General features: G+C 41.6%; 1 protein-coding gene across 1 annotated transcript in view; it reads right to left on the reverse strand.

Moving 5' to 3' along the window:
- Nucleotides 1-24,345, reverse strand: part of LOC125632619 (carbonic anhydrase 3) — a 30,010-nt gene continuing 5,665 nt past the window's right edge. The window contains exons 3-7 of the mRNA XM_048841126.2: nucleotides 14,873-14,991; nucleotides 12,412-12,504; nucleotides 7,888-7,953; nucleotides 6,973-7,128; nucleotides 1-1,136 (exon numbers count right to left, since the gene is read on the reverse strand). Of these exons, the coding sequence (XP_048697083.1) occupies nucleotides 1,017-1,136; nucleotides 6,973-7,128; nucleotides 7,888-7,953; nucleotides 12,412-12,504; nucleotides 14,873-14,991 (554 nt within the window). The 3' untranslated portion in view covers nucleotides 1-1,016. The remainder of the gene's footprint in view (nucleotides 1,137-6,972; nucleotides 7,129-7,887; nucleotides 7,954-12,411; nucleotides 12,505-14,872; nucleotides 14,992-24,345) is intronic.

Here is a 24,345-nt window from a genome sequence, read left to right on the forward strand (position 1 = left end):
TCTTATTTAAGAGTATTTATTTGTGTTGGTTGTCCTCAGACAGAAGTGGTGCTGTTACTTTAATTGCAGTCATGCAGTCCTGTTTCATTGCTTTTGCTACCATAAGATGAGTCCAACAGCAAAGGAGGAGAACATAGCAGTCAATTGCTTTTAGATACTCAATTAAATTCTGGTCTCAGATACTTGCACACAAATGTCAGTGACATCAGGCTCAAATGCATATATGCATGAGGATAAAATTTGGCCTTGAGACATATAAGTAAAATGTTATAGTATTAAAAATGGAAGTGAAATAACACTTAGGATGCTACAGGGCTTTCTACAGAATCTATCCAGTTTCATCCATCAAGAAGGCCTACAAATTCTCTACTCTTAGTTTGATCTAACACCTGGATTTCAATTTTCAAAATAAAATTGTACAATATTAACCTTTCAGTTTGTTAAAATCTTAACTTGCTTTAATTATCTATGGGAATTTATTGTGAGTCTTTGTACTCTCAACAGTTCTATATGAATACAAAGGCCAAAACTCTGCCCTCAGTTACACACAGGAGTTCCCACTGGATTATATTAGTACAACTGATAATAGAATTTGACCATATTGCCCATTTTAAATTCAGATGACATTGTTTCTTAGTTGGAAACCTCTATGGTCTTGAAAAAGGTGAGCACTAAAGAACATAAGGATAGTGGGAAAATGCCTTTTCTAGCCATTGGTAATTATACCATTTTTCTCCCTTAGAAATATCCATAAAAATACTACTGCTAAAGCTAACACAGTTGTTATTGAGATCCAAACACAGATTCCACATTTTCACGTTAAAGTTAGAGTTTGCCTCACGTAATTTTTGACCTCTCAAAATTAGATTAATTGATCCACGACATTTCATTACTCAGCATTTCAGAATCAGAAACAGATCTGCCTCCAGAGGAAGAGCAGTAGAGAGCACAAAGCTAACTAGGCTTTGAGATATAGGAATTTCCTCACTCGAAGACACCCAATTTTAGTACAGATTTTATTGGAAAGAGGCTTTCACCACCCTTCCTTTCACAGGCTGAGGAGGGCGCCAGTTATCCACCATTGGGCGAGCAGGTTCTGTCTCAGCATTGATGGAAAGGCTACGAAGCTTTGCCATCTGCAAGAAAGCAAAATTAAAATGTCAACATGGAATCCACTTAGGGGTAAATTCAGGGCGTAAGGCCTAGACCAACAAGCTGGGCCAACCACTGGGTGTTGGGGAGGAATCTCCCTACAAAGTCACAGAAGCCACTGCATGGAGACTACTGCAGCCTAATGGCTGGAATAGCCTCTGGGGATCCTTACACAGTCAATCTCTATAGCAGAGGATCCTCTGAGCATGCCTTGCCTCTTTATGTCCCATCTCCACACATCCTCACACTGAGGAGCTCTGTGGTGCGCAATGGATAGGCAGCCCTTGTGTGCCCCTTGTGCTGTAGAACTGCAGTGGAAATTACCCTTCATGATCAGGGAGGCAGAGTAAGAGTATAAAGGATGACAGAAATCACGGTGACAGCTTGCCTGCAGAGTATTTAGTTAATATTTTCAAAAGGCAGTGAAAAGTTCATCAGCTGGATTTTTAATCTGAGACATAATAACAAATGCATCATGGGCCTCATGGCTCACTGTATCCTGTGTTCAGAATGTAAGGCTGTCTTTTAAGCTGGCAAAAAAGCAAGAGTGGTTTAACAAGGTTTTGTTCCAATGAAGGAATGTAATTCTATTTTAGAGAACAGACGCATGTGTTTTGCATTCCATGAGAAATCTGCCCAGCCCAGCCTGTGCCACTTCCCACAGTTCCCATTGGCCAGGAACAGTGAACCGCGGCCACTGAGTACCTGCGGACGCTCAGGTAAACAAAGTGTCTCGCGAATTGCCAGGGGCTTACCCTGCACTAGCCGCGAACCAAGTTTGGGAACCATTTAATGGGATAAAATAGCCTGGGGACCCATTGCCTAGATACTACAGCAAAACTATATAAATATTGACTGTAGATAGATGGACAGACAGACAGATACAGTGGATAAATCCAGTTCCACGTCTGTATTCTCCAGCTCAGTCTTGCCGCCAGGCTCAATGTGATGGGGTGCAGGGAGCACTGGTTTGCAGAGTACTATGACATGCAAGGGGTGTGGACCACCTATGCAGGGGCCCCAAATCCTAGCCCCTCCCTTTCAGCACAAGAACTGCACCATTTTGTCCTAGCAATAGAGCTCTCAGCGGTTGCGAGGGATGTGTCAGGATTTGGTCCCTTGTGAGAAGCTCTTAGGGCTGGATTTTCCAACAAATCCTTTGCTTCAATAACAAGCTGAGGCACAGGCTATATCCTGCTGTGGTATAGTAGGAAGACCCGGTACTAGTGGCAGCAATATTGTGAAGTAGGATGCTGCCTCCTGCAATGCTTTGGATGGGTTAGGAGCAGGACCTTCAGCTTGTTTCTTTTCTGCTGAAAAAATTAAAAATCCAGGGTTAACCTCTCTTTCTGTGATGTCACAAGCTGCATTTTCCAAGTGCTCTTCAGGACTTGATAACGTTCTCTTGCTCTGCAGCCAGAGGGCCCTACTTCCAAAGGAACTCGCTCCTGCTGTACCTCCCACGCCACATTGGAGTGCACCAATGGGTGTTTGTATGTGCATTTTCTGTAAAGTTCCATGCATGCCAGGAGTGTTGTAGAAATAATATAATAACAAAGAGTGGACTGGGTAATGGCTCACAGCCTAATGCGTATGGAGTGAGCACATCTTTCCAGGTGCACCAGTTGCACACTGGACAATTCGGCCCTCAGTGTCCCAGCCATACAGAAGGAGAACAATCTTGGCCACTCTGTCAAAGGGATTAGCACTTACAACATTACTGTCAGCAAGTCTGAATGTTAGCAGGCTTCTAGGATTAGAGATCTTTAAGGGTCTGATCCTGTGAACTTCTCTCAGGTGATGGTCACTTATACTGTCAGCTCTTTGGGGCAGGGATTTTCATTTTGTTCAGTGTTAGTACTGCGCCCAGCACAGTGGGGCCTTGGTCCAAGACTGGGGCTCCTTGGCATGACTACAAATATTACTACTAATAATTCCGTCTGTAAAACAGCATAACCCCAAATAAGCAACAAAGCATGGCTACAAGTACTAATTATCCACGTTTTGAAATGATCAGACTCTCTGGATGAACCGATCAAGGTGCTCCCTTGCAGGTTACACACAGACCCTGCTGGCTACTGGGAGAACAATTAATGCCATGCCTAAAACCTGCTACTGGCACTATTTAGAAAGAAGAGCGTTGTCTGAATACAGCAGTGATCAGAAACACATCAGATGGAGCTGGATCAATGATTCAGCACATAGTTGTTGCATTCTAAATGAATTTCACACTAAGATCGACCCTTAAAGTGGGGGAAGAAGAGAAAGTTGATATTTTTATTGCTGATGCAACACAGAGCTGTTCACTAATAGCTATGCCTTCATCGGAGTTCCAAATAAATGTAATGTAAATACCTGAGTCAGTAATGAGGCTCTAACCAAACTTGTGTTGTTGAGCCAGGAAAGCTGACCAGAGCCAATTTGCATTTTGCATGCAAGGAGAAGCTCTCAAATATCTAATACCTTTATATTTTGGTATAAATAGGGAAAAATAGGGAAGTGACCTCCAGATCAGCTCTGTATTTGAATGAGCTATGAAAATGCAGCGATGAGCTATGTTAATATAGTCATGCAGGAGCTTATGTTAGCTTTAACCTTTGGGACTAAGGTTCAAGTCAGCCCCTCAGTTCTCGCAATCTCACTGTACTCCGCTTAGTCCATTTTTCGTATAATAAGCAGCCACAAAAGTATCAGGTCAGAATTTGGAAATCAAATTGTTGTGTGATATGCTAATACCAACCAGAATCTATATGCATTGTCAAAGATGCCGGCACTGGCTTATTTGTACCATATTAAAAAAGCACCTTGAGATTCTAGGATGAGAAGTTATACATATGTAAATACATATGTATAATCTAATACGTACCTGTGTAACATGTCACTCACTGACTCCTTGAATTTTCATTTTCCTATTTAGCTAGAGTCTTGAAATTTGGGACACTCATACATTGTGGACTGCTGAGTGTAGGAACAATCCTAGATTAGAAAACTGATCTTTAAACGTGAGATCACCAAAATGATCATTGGTCAATTTTATCAGATTTCTACTATTTAAGTGCTGGAGCAGGGGATGGAAATGTACAAATATATTTATTTCTCCTCAAAGACCATCATCTTGGGTATGAAGCCTTCAGCTCAGAGAAATGAAGGTCACCCAAAGTTACCACTTCTGTCTACTAAAATTTAGCCAAGAACATTTCCAGAAATGTACTTTTTACATAGAAATTAATGCAAGTTTTGCAATCACCTTTGTTACACACTGCCACCTAGAATGTGTGGGGCAGGTCACTGTTCTTTTGAAATTAGTATTTCAAATAAAATGGATTTTAGGGAAGAATCTTTTGAAATATTAAATAAAAACTAAATTAAAAGAACATTATGGCTGTAAAATGAATCCCTAAGAAATGCCAAACGTAAGGTCGCATTATGATACAGTTTTCAATTAGATGATCATAGGAACCCCTGCTTCATTCAGTGCATACTGCATGAGACATTGGTTGACTATTTATTATTAGTCTCACTCATCGTGCCTCATTCATTGCACTCCACAGTAAATTTTTTTTTTTTTACTCAGTCTTCATTCAAGTATAATTGGTGATTTTGCTCAAATTTTCAAAAGGAAAAAAAAATCAACACAAATAGACATCAGACCTGGGAAATTTTCTGCCTGAAAGATGGAAGTTAGAGGGAGTTATAGAGGTGGGCATTTCATGGAGATATTTTGAAATTGGTTTAGTTCAAATTTGGAATGAAAACCAAAAATTTAAAAATTCTCTGAGAAAGGGAATGGAGCACAGGCTCTGAGGCTGTCCCTTTGGGATGCTGCCCAGGGGCCACAGATCCTGAGGTGATCTATTTGTTGGGCTGTCCCAGAGCAGAGGACCCTGGGCTTTCGAGGAGCTGTGGGCTGCAAGCCAGGTCTTATCCCAGGCTCTCAGTTCCCAGTAAGGCCCTCTAGGCAGGCTACTGAGGAACTTGGCTCTCCAGCAGGTAGCCAGACAGGCTGCCAAAAAGCCAGGCAGGCAATCTGGCTGAAAACCAAGCAGGGTTTGAAACCTGTGAGGCAGGCAGGATTCCATGGGAACCCTGCCTGGGTTCTGTCAAAACTTCATCAAAATCAAACCGTCTCTGCCATTTGTTTAGATTTCAAAAAAATGGCAAATTCCAATAAAAAGTTTCATTGCATTTTTTCCAACCAGCTCTAACTGAAAAACCCCTTAGAATTTAAATGGTTTAAACATACATAACTATAACTTTTGTTACATGCATCAAACGTTCCGCTGATTTATCACACCACAGAAGTATCTAGGTTAGTGGCTTAAATTTTGATAAGCTTGGTGTATGAGCAGCGCAGGTTTTGGTTTTGCAAGGACAGAAGAATCCCATGCACTGCTCCAGACTAGGGACCCAGTGGCTAGGCAGCAGTTCCGCAGAAAAGGACCTAGGGGTTACAGTGGACGAGAAGCTGGATATGAGTCAACAGTGTGCCCTTTTTGCCAAGAAGGCTAACAGCATTTTGGGCTGTATAAGTAGGAGCGTTGCCAGCAGATGAGGGATGTGATCATTCCCCTCTATTTGGCATTGGTGAGGCCTCATCTGGAGTACTGTGTGCAGTTTTGGGCCCCATACTACAAGAAGGATGTGGAAAAACTGGAAAGAGTCCAGCGGAGGGTATCAAAAATGATTAGGAGGCTGGAGCACATGATTTATGAGGAGAGGCTGAGAGGACTGGGATATTTTAGTCTGCGGAAGAGAAGAATGAGGGGGGATTTGGTAGCTGCTTTCAACTACCTGAAAGGGGGTTCCAAAGAGGATGGATCTAGACTGTTCTCAGTGGTATTAGATGACAGAACAAGGAGTAACGGTCTCAAGTTGCAGTCTGGGAGGTTTAGGTTGGATATTAGGAAAAGCTATTTCACTAGGAGGGTGGTGAAGCACTGGAATACGTTACCTAGGGAGGTGGTGGAATCGCCTTCGTTAGAGGTTTTTAAGGTCAGGCTTGACAAAGCCCTGGCTGGGATGATTTAGTGGGGGATTGGTCCTGCTTTGAGCAGGGGGTTGGACTAGATGACCTCCTGAGTCCCTTCCAACCCTGATATTCTATTCTATGATTCTAAGTTCCTATGTGAAGTAATGTGTGCGTGTCACATCCAGCTCCATCTTCTACACTCATGGGTTAAAGTAAGGAGAGAGCAGACAGAGAGGAAAGGGAGAGCTACCACTCCTCCTTGGCCAATGTGGTGAGAACTCCCTTGTACCCTGCCTACAATCAGATCACCTCCACATAACTCTCACATTCACTTCCTAGTCACTCACTGCCTCCCCGTGAGCACCCCCAACCCCCAGCCTGATTTATGAAACTCTATGGTGTCTGGTGACCTGAACCCTCCCACTGACATGGCGTAGGAAGCCAAAAGGAGGAACAAACAATTTTCCAAATGAGGAAGACAGCTAGGGATTTCAGTCTCTGCTGCCACCTTCTGGCACTAGAATTATATAGAGACTGGGATGTGGGGCTCGTGGGTTGGGTGGCTATATTTGGTGGCAGGCCCAGGGAAAGCTGGAGTCCTATGCAGCAATTTTCAGAGTTCCAATGGTGTTCCTAATGAAGCCAACTGAGTAGTTTCTAATAGAAGGGCCCAATCCTGAAATTCAGCTTTCACTCTGTTTTAACTCAGTCTTTATTCATGCAATTTCCCACTGATTCCAGTGGGAGTTTTCCTTATTGAAAGAGTAAGGTCAGGATGATGTGTAAATAAATAATCTCAAATTGTGAAAGAACGATGACAATAGGGAGGTTAATGTCCAGCTGAAGTTTACCTGGTCTGGGCTGACTTCAATAGGCTCCCTCAGAAGAATCCAGGTAATGCACTCTTCACAAGGAGGTGTAGTGAAGGAGCCATGGTAGGTCCAATAGTCCCGAGATTTAGGGAAAAGAATTGATGGATCAAAGTTTGGAAAAGGAGCCTCTTTCCCCTTAAATAAACAAAACAGAAATCTCTTTAATAACACTAATGGAGACACCGAGCTTGCTTAAAAAGGGAGTCGAGTTTCCATGGAAAAATTAATGAAATGTCCAATATCATGTAAGAGGCTGACCTCCTCCTTTCAAACATTTGCCCTGTAACTTACTTTTCTAGAAATGACCACTAGTCCGAGGCTGAGATTTCCCAAAGAAATAAAATAAGATGCACTTTATCAAAGAGTCCACTGATGTAACTAAGTATTGTAACTTCTCAGAAACTCTTGTCACCATAATGTACAGTTTCCTAACAATTGTGACTAACAAGGAGTCTGGTGGCACCTTAAAGATTAACAGATTTATTTGGGCATAAGCTTTCTGATACTGTAATTCTTATGCAAACTAAGATCCCTTCTGTGGGAGTTCTGTCTATATAAGCCCTTAGGTAATTAATTAATTTGAAAAACAGTTTAGGATAGGATTTGCAATGATATTTGTGCTGATATCAGTGAGGGCTGCCTGGCAACCGTGTATTTAGGGGCTGATGGAAAGCCCATTGAAGTCAATGGGGGACCTTAGAGAAGTGAGAGGAGGAATTATATTTCTCCTTAAAGAAGAGAAGATATTCTGGGCCATAGTCACCAGAATGCTCTGGCTGCTATGTGTTGCTGGAACAATGCAAAGCAGCCAGAGCAGACTAGCAAATCTGGCCTTCTGGTTCTTGCTACTGAAGCTACCCAGTTAACTTAATAAAATAAAATCTATTTTGTTACCTTTGTCTTAATATTATCTATTTCTTCAAGAATTCTCTTCATCTCTGGTTTGGGAGTTTTTCCAACCTGTAATGCAGAAAGCATAAACTGAACAGTAGATATGCCAGCTGAATTTGTTTTCCTTCATATCTCACAACTGCATGAAAAATGCTACTTGACCCATCCCTCTGCCAATTAACATTCTCTGACCATTTTGTACTGAAAAACAACAAAACGTTACTCCTGATGGAGGGAAAAAACACCCAGAATAATATAAGAATAAATTACTTGATTTTTCATTACAGTAGTGTTTGCTAAAACTACCTACAAAGCTCAGTCATGCTCCAGTTGAAGTGGCTAGTATAATTCCCACTGATTTGAGTGGGGACAGGGTGGGATGCAAAAGAAGAAATTCTGATGATTAGAACTAAATTAGTTTCACATCTCACACAATTTTTACTTATAACAAAGAGAAAATGTATAGTTTCTTTAGCATATATATATATACAAGTTGGTGGTAATTTTCCTACCAAATGCATGCTTTAGCCCTTATGCAGTAGCCTGACTTTAGTAAAGAATAAAACTACATGCTAAACTGAGTACGCAGGGAAAATAGAAGTGGAAAGCTGATATCTTTGCAAAGGATCTGATCTCATGTAAAGAAGTGTAAAGAAATACTACATTATGCCTTCTGATACTTCAGAAGAGGATAGCAGCAGAGTCTAACACTAAAGAAGCGTCTCATCTCTGGAAGAATGGGTTATAACATGGTTCATGTCACCAGTAATGTAAATTTGCCCTTCTTAAACTACCTCCTCTTGGGCCTTGTTCTGCAGGCTTCACATAAACCAAACATCCATTGAAGTATAGCATCAGAGAAGACACCATGACTCACTCTAGTATCACTAGAACTGAATGAAATATCTTCAGTGAATTGCTGAATAGTTTTGACTGAACTGAAAAACTCAAAATGTTTTGATAGCACCAAAATGAAATACTGAAAAGCATCTCAGCCTTCTCATATGTGAGCGTTGCTGATGGTCGGACTCAAGGTGCATTTCCAGAGATGTGTGGAGAACTGCACGCGGTACTACTACGACCTCTGCTAATAACCAGTGCTCATTCTCACCACGGACACTGACAGCCAAATGAGAAAGAAAAATCATGACAGACGTAAAATATCTGAGGAATTTTCACTACTCAACTACTATTCAACCCACTAAGTTATTTCTACACTGCAATGTAAGCCCAGTGTTAGCAGAATTCTAGTTAGCAGACCCTGGGATTGTTAACGTAGGTCTTGAGCATCTACACTCATTTGTAACCCCAGGACAGGAATTGTTGAACTCTGGGTCTCAACCTGGAGCTCCAGTGTCTACACTGCATCATGTGGATACGAGTCCAACCACACATATTCCAGACTTCCCAGCGCCTTCCCAAAATGTGGCCACTCTGGTCCTTTGTTTGTGGTGCAGTGTGGGAAAACTTGACTGTCCCGAGGACAAAGTCAGCCAGCCATTAGGATTGTGGAATACTTCTGGCAGACTCCCAGAGCACAAGTCCAGTGGGGCGGCATCTACACTGAAAAACAATAGGGCTCGAACTTGGGTCCCACCTTGAATCAGGCTCAGACCCTCCATCCAGGGATCCTGGGTCTGAGCCCTAGGTTGGCACAATTTGCGTGTAGGGGGATTAGGATTCAGCATGAGTTCAGACCCTGGTTTTATATTGCAGTGTAGACATACCAACTGAGTTTTGCCTGGTTAAAGACACTTCAGTAAGGACTTTTAGCTTGTGTCTATTAGTATTAGAGAAGTGCCTAAACCAAAATGCTGGATCTAATTCCAGAATTTGAAGATAGTTTGAATCTGGACCAAATCCAACCTTCATGGTGGGATCCCATTTCTGCATTGGGCTGAACTAGTGTTGTGCCAATATTTAAAAAGGATAAACAGGACAACCCAGGTGATGATAGGCCTGTTAGCTTGGCATTGATCCCGAGCAAAATAATGGAACAGCTGATATGGAACTTGATTAATAAAGACTTAAGGAAATTAATATAATTAAGACCATCAACATGGGTTTATGGAAAATAGATCCTGTCAAACTAACTTGATATCTTTTTTGATAATATTACAAGTTTGGCTGGTAAAAGTAATGGAGTTGATGTAACATACTTAGACTTCTGCAAGGCATTGAACTTGGTTCCCCATGGGAATTTGATTAAGATACTAAAATGATACAAAATCAACACAGCGTATAATAAATGGATTAAAAGCTGGCTAACTGACAGGTCTCAAAATAAAAAGAAAAGGAGTACTTGTGGCACCTTAGAGACTAACAAATTTATTAGAGCATAAGCTTTCGTGAGCTACAGCTCACTTCATCGGATGCATTCAGTGGAAAATACAACGAGGAGATTTATATACACACAGAACATGAAAAAATGGGTGTTATCATACACACTGTAAGGAGAGTGATCAATTAAGATGAGCTATTACCAGCAGGAGAGCAGGGGAGAGAAAACCTTTTGTAGTGATAATCAAGGTGGGCCATTTCCAGCAGTTAACAGGAAAATCCAAGGAGCAGTTGGGGGGTGGGGGGAATAAGCATGGGGAAATAGTTTTACTTTGTGTAATGACACATCCATTCCCAGGCTAACACGGCTGCTACTCTGAAACCTATCATCAAACAGGTGTATTTCTAGTGGGGTACTGCAGGGATTCGTTCTTGGCCCCACACTATTTAAAATTTGTATCAATGACCTGGAAGAAAACATAAAATCATCAGTGATAAAATTTAGAGTTTGCACAAACACAGGAAGAGTGGAAAATAAAGAAGAGGACAGGTCACTGATAAAGAGTAATCTGGATCGCTTGCTAAATTGGGCACAAGCAAACAATATCCAAAAGAAAAGGAGTACTTGTGGCACCTTAGAGACTAACCAATTTATTTGAGCATGAGCTTTCGTGAGCTACAGCTTGTACTTGTGGCACCTTAGAGACTAACCAATTTATTTGAGCATGAGCTTTCGTGAGCTACAGCTTTGAGCTGTAGCTTACGAAAGCTCATGCTCAAATAAATTGGTTAGTCTCTAAGGTGCCACAAGTACTCCTTTTCTTTTTGCGAAGACAGACTAACACGGCTGTTACTATAATATCCAAATGCAAAGTCATACATCTAGAAACAAAGAATGTAGGCCATGTTTACAGACCTCTATCCTGAGAAATATTTGTGGGGCATGGCTGATAATCAGCTAAACAAGAGGGTGACTCTCTGACCAAAAGGGCTAATGCAATCCTTTAATGCATAAACAGAACGATCTCACGTAGTCAAAGGGAGGTTATATTACCTCTGTATTTAGCACTCGTGAGACTGCTGCTAGAATACTGTGTCTGGTATTCACAATTCAAGAAGGTTGTCGATGAATTGAAGAGGGTTCAGAGAAAAGCCACAAGAATGATTAAAGGATTGGAAAACTTGCTTTATAGTGGTAGATCCGAGGAGCTCAATCTATTTAGTTTAACAAACAGAAAATGAAGGGGTGACTTGATTATAGACTACAAGTATCTACATGAGGAACAAATATTTGAGAATGGGATCCTCAGTCTAGCAGACAAAGGCACAACAAGTTTGAATGGTTGGAAGTTGAAGCTAGAGAAAATCAGACTACAAATAATAAGGCATACATTTTTAACAGTGAGGGTGATTAATCATTGAAACAATTTAGCAAAGGTTGTGGCAAATTCTTCACACAGGCAATTTTAAAATCTCGATTAGATTTTTTCCCTAAAATATATGTTCTAGTTCGAACAGGAATTATTTCAGGGAAGTTCTCTGGCCTATGTTACAAAGGAGGCGAGACTACATAATCACAGTGGTCCCTTCTAGGCTTAGAATCTATGACTAAAACTTTGGATCTGAACAGTGAGAAAGTTTTTCTCATGATCCCTATATAAACTTAATGAGAAATCATTGTGTATATTGCTGAGGTAGGATGAAAAGCTCTGTTGATGGGGGTGGCTGTGGGACAGGCTGCCATGAACAGTGGAAGAAGTGACCCTGGTTTTTGTCAGGGTAAGATTAAGGCAGATTCTTTGAGAGAGATCTCTGTCATGGAAATCATTCAGTGAGTAACACTGCACAGCTGATTGCTACTGAGCAGATACCTGCCATTGATATGGCACCCAGAGAGGAGGAGAAAATGCAACCTGGGTTCCCTCACTCCCCATCAAAACATAGTCTCAGTGTTGTGGATGTAGCAACAGGTACAGACTGCAGATAAAATGACTCCTATTCAGGTACATGTATGACACACACTACTGAATGTTAGGGATGGTGCTAAAAGTCTGTTTTATGGGTGTGAGTGCAATAAATTTCCATGGATCCAGGCCTATCCTAATCCCAATGTATGCATCATTCTGAATATTATTCTCTAATGAGATATATGGCTGAGAAGTAAGTACAACAGGAACTTTTTTTCCTGCAATTAGCAGAAGAATACAGGTATGCAACAGTATAAAGAATGAACACTTCCAAACTTACTTTCAGAAAAATGCCCACAACAGCCACGCCATCAGGTTGTTTCAAAGCTTCAGCAAAATTACTGTATTTCGGATTCCAGTGTACCATATGAAGCTTGAACCAAAGAAATGTAAATGTTACAAATACTGTTATGCAATAAAATGCCATCACAGGCCAGGTCCTGCATTCCTTGTGCATCCTGCTGAAAGAGTTTTGAATGCACAGGGAATGCAGAACTTGGCCTCCAAATGAAAATATGTATAAATATGTCCTATTGCTTCTACAGCTCTTCCACATGCTTGTGTTTTTTGCAACAACTGCTTGTCAACTACTTTGGTTTTAAATGAAGCATAAAAATACAAAACTTGCTTGAAATTAATCAAATAACGTAATAGAGGAGATGCTTACAAATGCATGTAACATGCACACATGCAATGCAGAAGTTATCCATTGATGTGTTTAATCTCAATTGTATTTTCAGGTTAAAGAAATTCTTTTAAAAAACTGAAATATATTTGTGCTTTATAAACCATGGTTCTGCTGTTCTTGCTCTACTCTCCATCCCACTCCCCTGACCTGGTAGTGAATGGACCAGGTGACCCTGTAGTTCTTTCTCATCTCTACTGTCTACAATACTAAATGTTCAGGAAATTTTTCATAATGTTTTATTTATTCTTCCAGAGGACTGCTATCTATTTATTTAGCTTCTAATAACATGGCCATCACCATGGTATCTGAATATATGCAGAATCTGGACATATCTTCATATAATACGAATGTGGTATAACTTCATTCACAATGAGATTATCCAGCAGTTTCATTAAATTTAGCTCATGTACACTCATATTTTAAAAAATAGCACTCTTCCTGAATGCGGCATATAATATATTGCTCTTTATTTACTCCTCTGTTGTTACGCGCATCATTGTTTAGGATAAAAGCAACATGGCCCACAGCCTCCACTTGTATTCTAGCAAAGCATTATTCACTCCATATATTGTTTCTCCTCTGTATAAAGGCCTAGGGGTTAAATCTTAGTCCCGCAAACAAAGGCAAAGTAAAAAGACTTTTCTTGATGGAACTAAAAACAGAGGTTTGGGGGACAGAATGCTCCCACTCAATCCACTAGTAGAAACTGGGATACCCATGGAGCTGGACCATGGTAGATGCTACTAGGCAAAGGGAGGAAAGAGGAAAATCACCCACAGCCCCCACACAAAGTTTTGGGCCAGGGCATCTCTGATATGCATCTTGTCTGCCAGCATTTCTTCTGGATGGGAGTTGGTGCAAAGCCATGGTATATCTCTGTACAGTAGGTACATGTGACATGTACGGGCTTGCAGAGTTGGGAGGAACACTAGCAGGCTGCTGCACGGCTCCTGATAGAGAGAAAACATGGTGTTTCCATGGTAGTTTGAAATTTACACTTGTTCTCATGTAGGATGTGCAAAGAAGGCAGAATTTGTTATTAATTTATTGCTATCAGAGCTTAAGCCCACACCGAATACACACTGGGTCAAACTCAGCCATTAACTACAGAGAGTTTGGCCCATAGTAGTTTGTGCGTTTACATCAAAAAAGCAGCAAATATTTATTTAAAACAATTCTTGACAATACACTGATAGATTTTTAAAAACAGATATTTAAAATCTAGAGCAGTGTTTCCCAAACTTGGGGTGCCGCTTGTTCAGCGAAAGCCCCTGGCGGGCCAGGCTGGTTTGTTTACCTGCCACGTCCGCAGGTTCGGCCGATCGCGGCTCCCACCGCTGCAGGCCAATGGGGGCTGTGGGAAGCAGCACGGGCTGAGGGACAGTACCGGCCAGCGTCGCTTCCTGCAGCCCCCATTGGCCTGCAGCGGTAAACCGCAGCCAGTGGGAGCCGCGATCGGCCAAACCTGCGGATGCGGCAGGTAGACAAACTGGCCCGGCCCGCCAAGGGCTTTCCCTGAACAAGCGGTGTCCCAAGGTTGGGAAACACTGCTCTAAAGGATATTCTCAAACACAACAGTTTTAAACTAATTGAAATGTCCTTGTAATAACCTTTTTCCCCACACTGGTAATGCATGTGAAAAAAATAAATCCTGGGACTTTATTTTTATAAATAATTAATTATATACAAAAAACTCTTAATGACCAATAAAACCAGCAAAAATGATATTATAATAAGTTTGAGAAAAAATAAAATAATGCAAGCAAAGTTGTGTTTGCTGCAAAAAGATCTCACTGAAAATGGTGAATTTAAGGTTTGGGCATATTTACAAAAATTTATAGTTTTGGTAGGGGGCAGGCAGGGGAGTTGTATTTTTGTTATGAAAAGCTGTGTTCGTTGGCAGAAATGATTCACCCCAGGTCACATTTTTGAATAGTCACAGCTATAACATAGTTCATACAAAATCAATAAATACAAATAAATACTTGAAAAGGAAAGCGGTTAGTGTTGCCCAATTGCCCAGTACGCTAATATATAGAAAAACTGGTCCCACCTCTGCTGCACATTTCACTCCATCTACAATGTGCTCAGAGCCATGGTCATCAGAAGAACCCCAATGAAAGTGAAACTGCCGCAGCCTGTAGGGTCCTGGGAGTGGTCCACCTCGCAGCACTGCAATTGACAATCCACATTAACATTAGGTACAGACGTTTTCAAAGAAGCTTTGATTCAAAGTATAAGCGTATACAATTACCACAGAGGAGTCCAACATTTTGAAGGTGTTGAGCACCTACAGCAATTCCAGCTGATTTCAGTGGGAGTTGAGGGCACTCAGCACCTTGCATGATTAGGCCTGTATCTACCTATCACTGGGCTATATAGCACTATTTGATTTCAGAGCTATAGAAATTACCATGAATCAGGGTAAAACCACAGAATGGGATGCCAGTTGTAGAACACATCCCATTCCCCGCACGGCAGAATGTATGACAGTTTGGGGAGGATGGGTGCTCAGGATGGCTCACCATTCGCCAGTGAATGTCCTGTTATGGAATTCACAATTTTATGCTGAGGATTTAATGGGAATCTCTGTGAAACTGGCCTAGAGGGGCCACGCAGTACTACACCTACCCTACTAGTGCGATAAGCTTATGGCACTAGTAGGGTAGGTGTAGTACGAAAGTGCTACAAGCCCTGCCTATGATCCAGTACTGTCACTGCTTTTTAAACTATGTTGCAAGCAATGTTTGCAGTGTAGTCTGTTATCTCTAGGGAAAGGTCTATTTCCTGAAGAAAGAGCAGAAGAAAAAGGTAAAAACAGATGAGCTAAAAAGTGGTTACTGAGCATTCAGACAAACCTTATTCTCTGAAAAAGTTCAGTATGTGTAATACCCGTGGCAGCATTGCCACCAGCAGGGCCATAATAATGAGTCATTATTCCAAGCAATAGGAAGGTTTTACATTGTAAACCACAAAGAACAAGGTAAGTGTATTTTATGATAGCATCATGAATTACACACTTTCTGACTATTAGCTTAGGACTGATCCTTGCAGGCTCTGAGCATCCTCAATAGCCATTGACTTTCATGGAAGTTAAAGGTGCTCAAACAGCTTCAGCAAGGGATCCACACATCATGGGATTGGGTCCATATGGTAAAGGCATACCAGGTAAAGACAATTACATTCCTGGATCTGAAAAGACCAGGAGTAAGTCCATGCCCAGCTCTTTTCTGAAATGTCCTAGAAAGAAAGTATCTGAAGGATACAGAAGAAGGCCATCTTCCTTTCACGTGGTCTCTCAGACATGTAATACTGTAGGCAGTTTGTCAGTGGGATCAGTAGCAGCTGTCAAGGTTATCAATTCTCCACTAAAACAGATTTATAAAACCAGTAATCCTGTTTGAAGGTCAATGGGGTGCAACCTTGATTTTTTAAGGGCAGGTACTCCACCTCCACCAGTGTATCCTGCCCCGCCAGTATCAACCCCCCATCTCTGCACGTTTCTGTATAAAATGGCGTCCTCCATGTGGCGTGACTTTGCATATACAATGCATGTGAGGTCAAAAGTGTGGGAACACTGTTCACACACTTTTCTGCCCCACTACCTTACGTTGTTTTCACTTGTGAGTGATCACCAATCATTGGTAATCCTTTCACCAGGTGAGGCTGTAAAACCTGATGCCAAAAAACTCATGGCTTCTCTCAACTGTAAATAGGACTTAACTTGACCATAACTGATTTTGAACCAGAAAGACTATACTCTCAATGAGGGAAAAGGCTTTTTCTTTTATGTTTGTTTAGAAATATGGTACAAACACACAAAAGCACATAATGAGGGTATAAACAGACTCTTTATTTATAGACGGTCTCTGATGTAAATACCTCTCTTCCATATTCTAATTAGGTAAAAATTGATGAAATCTATAAGACATACCTTTCTCAAACACTTGGTCCAAATTCCAAGGGCTAAAAAATAAAGATGAAGTCCACAGAGGAGATATGGCTCAAAAGTAATAAAAAAAAAATCTTTATTTTGTTTCAGCTTATGGACTGGAACAAAATTATTTGAAACTGTCCTCTTCTTGAAGAGGGAGAAATGAAAGGGGTAAGGTTTACTTTCACTCAGAAAGGATGAGAGGATTAAGTACAATGCATGTGACCGAACGTTGGGAAAGAAGCATATACACATCTCTTTTGATATAGTATTTGGGGATGTGGGGGAAATGATATGCTACTATTCCCCTGAAACAGAATTTCCTGTTGTTAAAATCAAAGGCAACTTGTTTTTATACATATGGAATAATGCCACATTATTTCAATTTTCTAGTACTTGAGATTCAAAACTGCCAAGCTGAATATGTTCACATATGAAGGTCTCCAGTAATATTTTATAAAGGTTCTGCCATCAAACCAGTGAGCTATGGACAATTCTCTGGAGATGTCACATCCCCACTGCTGCTGATGTTCCTCTCTGGGAGTGGGCCCAAAAGGAGACACAGCAAAGTCTGTGGTTTTCTTGACTAGCTTTGATTGCATTAGACCAAACTGGCTTTCAGGGTCCTGCAACTGTAACAAAAAAAGATGTCTACTCAATCCCTTCTATCCAGAGACTTTCCAATGTACTTCTTTAAGCAGGAGGGGACAGAGACTTCTGAATTCTATCATCCATGATCAGATGAAGCAGAACAGGAGAACAAGCCTCCTGGGTCACAGATCTCCAAGACTGAAGAAATTCACAACCTTTGAGATATTGCTTCTTCAAAGGTGCCTTCATTTTTAGGAAATGCAATTCTACCCCTCTGATGGACAAATACAACAGTAGGAGATATGGCAGTTTTGCAGATGAGTTTCTGATATTCCATTAGAATTTGTCCACAGAGGCTAAGCGATTTAGTAAAACATTTGCATCCCCACAATATTTATATTTAAGCTGTATTGATTTGGTTTGGGAGGTCAGCATTCCGAATTCTCTGGTCCTACTTACTTCAGGGAAAACAGAGGCAACAGTACATATTTTGGCAGTGCTAGTAAAGGTCCCTTCTGACTATATCTAGTTGATAAGACAATATCACAAGGGTGTTTTTACCTTCTGTGTTTGATTTTGCCCATAAAACAAAATCCCTATTTTAGGTTATGTCGGTTGTACTTTTCCCACCTGAAAGCAAGAATGTGATGGCATGCACCTGAAATCCTCCAGAATGCAATGATTCCCTGGCAGCAGGTATCTGATCATGGAGAATCCTTAACTTTTTGGAGTACTGGAATGTGGGGGAAACAGGTGGAGAAGTTCTGTGCCTGTCCAAGGAATGGAGAATGCATGCTTCCTGTATTTTTACATTGGAATCTTCAGAATCTCAAAGTTTTGTGTCTCCCATAGATGAGGAATGTTTCAGGGTCCAATGGTGCTTCCTTCCAAAGACAGGATTTACCACCACATTCTCTGACCCTGGAATATGTTGAGCAGTTAAAGTTTCCAGATTTTATTTCCAGATTTTATGGATGGTGGTCATCCATGCTGATCCAGTTTCTACTATTTCTAAGTAATAGACCAGTCATAATATCTCCAATATTACTTTCCAACAAATTCCTGTTACATCCGTTCATATTTTGCATGCTGATTTTGATTGCTGCTACATACTGAGCAGAGGTTTTCATTGCGCTGTCCACAATGATGCCCAGGTTTTAATTTAGAACTCAATAATGTGAATCAATCGACTCATAGACTTTAAAGTCAGAAAGGACCATCATGATCCTCTAGTCATATTGCACTTTCCAAGTAAATTTCAACTGCCATCATGCTCTATATTCTTCTAGCTTTATTAGGTCCCTCTGAAGTTTCTCACAGTCTTCTCTAGTCTCTGCTAATTGAAATCGTTTTCTGCAAAATTTTTCACCTCACTGTTCACTCCCTCTTCCCGATTAAACAACCCTGGTCCTAGTACAGAACCTTGGGACACCCCACTGGTAACCTTTTGACATTTTGAAAAATTGACCATTTGTTCCTGTAGTTGTTTTCCATCTCTTAGCTAGAAAGATCCTTAAGGAGGCTTAACAGATATAGTGTGGGCAAAATATGCCATTTTAAGAACTCTTCTGACTTGCCATATTCAACATATTGTCTAAGGACCAGACTGTGACTAGATCCTATGACATTAATGGGATTATATATGTGGGGAAAATTATCCCTGAATAAGGTTTGCACAATCTAGCTATACATATATATAATCTTCACTCCCAGAGGCCTTGAAAGATGAATAACTAAATCCTGACCCCATGGTAAACATGTTCAGAGCAACACATAGACCAAACACCATTACATATCACTGATACAAAATTGCCAGCAGAGCCTTGAGATTTCCCAGTAGTTTGGATGCATAGGAATGAAGACACGGATTGTATTTAAATCTGTTATTTCATCAAAAATACCATTTTTAAACCATGAATTTAAAGTCTTTCAGATTGACCACTACTCTGAAACCTGAGAAATAGATGGGCACTCATAAAAAATTGCAAGGACTTTGAATGCAAGATTGAATGATATCTTCTAGAGTTTATCCAGCCACCATGAGAGTTTTCCTTTGGCAGTACTTCTAAGCCCTAAAATACTGGGCTTTCTATAATTTTTTCTACTAAGACTAGGTGTTGCGGGGCAAGTATGCCCTGTCCCTCTTCTGGGGCGGGGCAAGGGTGTCACAGCTCTGCAGTTAAGTCCATCTGCCTCCCTTAGCCTCAGCACAGAATGTCCCAATGGCCAGAGTCAAAGCGGTTGCCCTTATCATCGGGGCAGTATGGCCTATTGGCCAGAGTCAATATGATCACCCTTGACATCAAGGCGGTGCAGTCTAATGGCCGGAGTCAATATAATTGGCCTCTCACTCGGGCCATATGGCCTAGTGGCCACAGTCAATATGGCTGACCTCCTCGGCACAGTTATATGGCCTAGTGGCAAGAGTCAATACACTCACCATCTCAGTCAGGCTGTATGGCCTACTGGCCAGAGTCAATACAATCATCCTCTCACTCGGACTGTACAGCCTAATGGCCACAATCAGTACAGCTGACCTTCTCAACACAGTTGTGTGGCCTACTAGTCAGAGTCAATAAGATTGCCCTCATTAGCAGGGCTATGTGGGCTAATGGTCAGAGTTGGGGAAGTGGGACACCACCTGGGGCTGGGGGGCTGGCGGCCAGGATAAGGGGAGCCAGACCCTCCCTCTCCACCGGGTCCCAGCCCAGGGCCTTGGTAGTGGCAAGTATGCATGCCACTGAGACAGCAGGGATCTGGCCTAAACACGCTGACTCAAAATCCGGTTCATTGTCCATTGTCAGGTTCCCCATGACTACTTCCTACCATTCTCCCTGATTCTGTGGTCTGGATGTCTTCAGGATCTTTGGGTTCCTCAGCCTGCACTGCTCCTGGTGGCTTGGGGCTCCCATGGGCATCCACAGGTATCTGAGCATCTGCTTGGGTCTCAGCACATCTGGCTCCCGCAGTCTAGGGTTCCATCTGCTCCTGGGCTGGAGCCTGCAAGGTGTGTCATTCTTCTCTGACGGTCAGCCTACAATGAGCTGGGCTGCTCCCTTTTATATGGAAGCAGCAGTTGGAGCATGCCCAGCAAGGGCGAGGAGGCATGGCTTCCTCTGCCCAGAGTGTGGGGTTAACCCCTTCTTTTCCAGTGCAGGGCAAGTACACCCCACCACACTAGAGTAATAGCTCTACGTTTATATATAAAATGGGGTCCCCCTGCACTGGATTAGAGCTGAACTATAATTTTAGCCTGCCTGTTGTCTATCACAGCATTAATAGGAGAAGATTGAACCTTTTCCAAGTTCAAACACAAAACCCTAGTATTCCTGCCTTTGATAATGTCTGCTTTGGTTTTTGAAAAGAATCTCTGCAAGTAAATGTAGAGTGGTTGCATTTAAAGGACTCTGCCAGTTTCAATCTCTTATCCTGTAAGTCAGTAAGAAAACTCTGCTTACCCTTCCCAGATCTCACATCTCCCAGTTGGTGAATAGTCTTGCCTTGAGATGGAGCAGATAAGTGAAAGTTGAAAATTCTTTTACAGGCTGGATACTCTTGGTCTTCTTCCTGCTTGTCTTGAGGTTGACTATCCCAGCCAAAGAGCTGACGGTGTCTCCTTTGTTCTTAAACTTCACTATTACTATGCTTTAGGAACACTGAATGGTCCAATTAGGGACCACAAGTGGTTTGGGCGGCACTTTTCCTACCCATGAGGTCTCTAATATTTACTCTACATGGGCACTATTAACCCAACAGTGAGTCTGGCCTGCTGGTTGGGCTAACGTAATGGAGCCTCCTCTTCCAAGAGAATATCCCACTTTCCCATCATCTGTGCTAGCTCTGGGCAATGTCATATTGAATGCAAGGACAGCTGGGAACCCACAATATTCCTCTGCACCTCAGTGCACATAATGCACACAATTCCTTTGTCCCTAAGCTTTGAATTTATTTTGTCCTAATGGGAAACACTTTTCTGGGAAATTAAAATTGGACAAAAGCCTCAGCTAAACTGAGGGTCTCCGAACAGTCTAGATTGAAATCCCAACAATATCTCTCAGCTTCTTTTAATGGTCTCTGAGCTGGGATTGCAGAAAATGGCAAGCAAAGGCTTAATAATGTAGCTCACAGGCTTTCTCTTGATGTTTTGGTGTCCAGCATTTCTGTCGGTGGAGATGCCCACTTCAAGAGTGTCTTGCCCTCTTTAAGCAGCTGAGTGTTTGGCCTTATGTATCAGTTTTGGATTCTGGGAATTTCCCACAGTCCATTCTTCAGGAAGTAACATTTTAGCCACATTATTTAGCCTCAGGTTTGCTGTTGCTGGGCTCAAGCAACATGGACTAAGCCATTTGGGTGCATCTCTCTAGGGGTGAAACAGCCCAGGAGGGTTCAGTGGGGAAAGTATTTGCAGCATTTTGGTTCTGAGAGGACCCTTGTGAAAACAAGCTCTCATCCCATTGGTCAGTGACTGGTTCTTACTCTGTATATTTGTAAACTGCCTAGCACAGTACGGCCCTGATCTTGGATATGGCCTTTGGGCACCACAGGAATAAATATTCAATGAATGAGAGAAGACAGTCCAAGATGCTTCCTGAGATTTAGTGTTTGCAGCACCTATTTAAAAGATGCCTCTGTCACAATGTGGGGCCTGTAACTGGGTGTGCAGAGATAGACGCCTGATAGAATGGCCTGCACTCCTCATGGTTATCCATCATGGAATTGTTTTCTGACTAGCAAGAGGCTGAGCTTGGATCAAAACAGTGCAGTTTTTCAGTTTTCAGTGAAGTCAGTGAGGCAGGCATAGCCAGTGAAGGTCAATGCTGCGCAGGCGGATGCAACTAAGGTGAGCAGAGACTCCTCCATGCGGCTTGTCTCACTGAGGGTCAGGTGACAAAAATCAGTTTGGCACAGAAGGTCAGCGCTGTTTATAGACATAAGGAGGGTTTGTCCTTGCAAACATGTCTTAAAACACTCACCTGTTGCCTGATCTACAAGGCCAGGTGATAACCCACAGGGGAACATAATGGGGCATTATTCCCTGAGATAGAAAATGTTGCTTTACAAGAAAACAAAGAGACAATATCGTGAGCAAATGTTACAGCTCATTATGTCAATGATACATTATAAAATCCATAAATAAATAAGCAATTGCTCAACAGAAGATATCAGTATATCCACAGTCATTGTGGCTAATTAAGTCAGGTAAGCACTTTTCTGAAAGGTCTTCAACACATGGTTACATTGTTGACATTTTAAAATGGAATTCTCTATCTAAATAACTGTTAAAAGGAGAAGATAACACTCAAAAGAAATAAGGGGTTTATTTGTATGTGAATTTGGTGTTCTTTAGGAACAAATGGCACTGTCTATACAGAAGAATAAAGAGTGGGCCTCTCATACCATTTTCCAGCATACATCAATCCTGACTTACTACACAAACCACCCTAGTCTTTCAATTCTGGGCCTGTTTTGAACAGACACTGGTATAAAATAAGCTCCCAAATTCATTTTCATGTTTGACCTAAATGAAGAATGCAGCCCATGACTCCAGAGGCAGAAAGCTGATAACCCAAACCACTATCGCAGTTCCAGAAGACTGGGTCTGAAGAGCACTGAAGTTCTGACCTCCAACAATATCATAAAGGTTCAAAGTTAACATTAATACAATTCTTAAATCCTCTTGTGCATAAGCACTGCTGGTCTCAAATTAATGCTAAATACCAGACATGCTGGAAGATCTAGGGATAAAAGATGTGCCAAGCACAAAGTGAAAGGCTTAACTTTGCTGTTTGTCTTTAGTTGGTATGTGCCATATCCACTGGCATACATAAGGCAGGCATTGTACTGGGCTTTAGCTATGTAATTCTTGTAAATCTTATTGACTTCAGTAATACATAAATAAATCATCACAAATAATTTGCAGTTAGATAAAGCCTTTTATAGAAGAATCTCAAAGTGTTATGCAAAGATAAATAAGTATTTACCTGTAATTACTGTAATTACTAGGAACCCTACTCATGCACCTGGCTAAGCACTGTACAAACACAGAACAAAAAGACGGTCCCTGCCCCCAAGGAGCTTTCAATCTAAGTATGACAAGAGACAACAGATAGATGCAGACAGATGGGGGAATACAAGGAAACCATGAGACAATATTGGTGATAGACAGTGGTGTCAGCGTTACCAGCAGACTAACCGGCATCAAGTTTTTGGTACTCATCACATCAAAGAAGAGTTTGGAGGAGTGTTTTGAAGGTGGATAATGAATTAGCTTTGCAAATGTTTATGGGGAGCGCCTCTTAAGCATGAGGGGCAGCATGGGAGAAAGTATGAAGGTGCTTGTTTAAAAACTAAACAAGAGGGACATGGAGGCTGGTGTCTCAGCCATTTGGTAGCAAGTATCGACAGCTTGATAGTGAAAGAGAGATAATAGGTGTGGTTAGATGCTGATAGATGTTTGGCTGTGTGTGTGTGTTCCCTCTGTGTGCTGCCCCAGCCCTGCGCAGACAGCTGGCACGGCAGACCTTGAGCGAACCTCTCAATGACCACAAGATCCGTTAAGGGATGAAGGCACCCGGCCAGGTTTATTGTCAATGAAGTACAGTACTAGTATCCCACAGATTCTACCAAACCACTAATACATGTATGCCCATAATAATGGACCAGCTCAGTGAATGGCGGGACTTTCCATTCCTCCTTAGGCCAGACAAAGATACTCCCTCTGAGATACATCTTTATATCCCAATACAAACAAGTTAGTATTGTCCCTCTAACATAGTTACTCTAGTTACTGCCCCCTGACGTGACTACTTATCACTTATCATCTTGTACATGTTGGTTTTATCAAAACATTTCTATTACATACTGGCATCCTGACCTTATCAGTGTGTTCCTGTTATCCTTGGGGAATGTTTTTGTACCATACTTGATATTGGGATGTTTTGATACCACTTGATATCCGTATGTGTTTGTGTGAGTACTCTGTGACTAGCACTTCTTAGGAG

Source organism: Caretta caretta, chromosome 2 (assembly GCF_965140235.1).
Source record: "Caretta caretta isolate rCarCar2 chromosome 2, rCarCar1.hap1, whole genome shotgun sequence".
Lineage (NCBI taxonomy): Eukaryota > Metazoa > Chordata > Testudines > Cheloniidae > Caretta > Caretta caretta.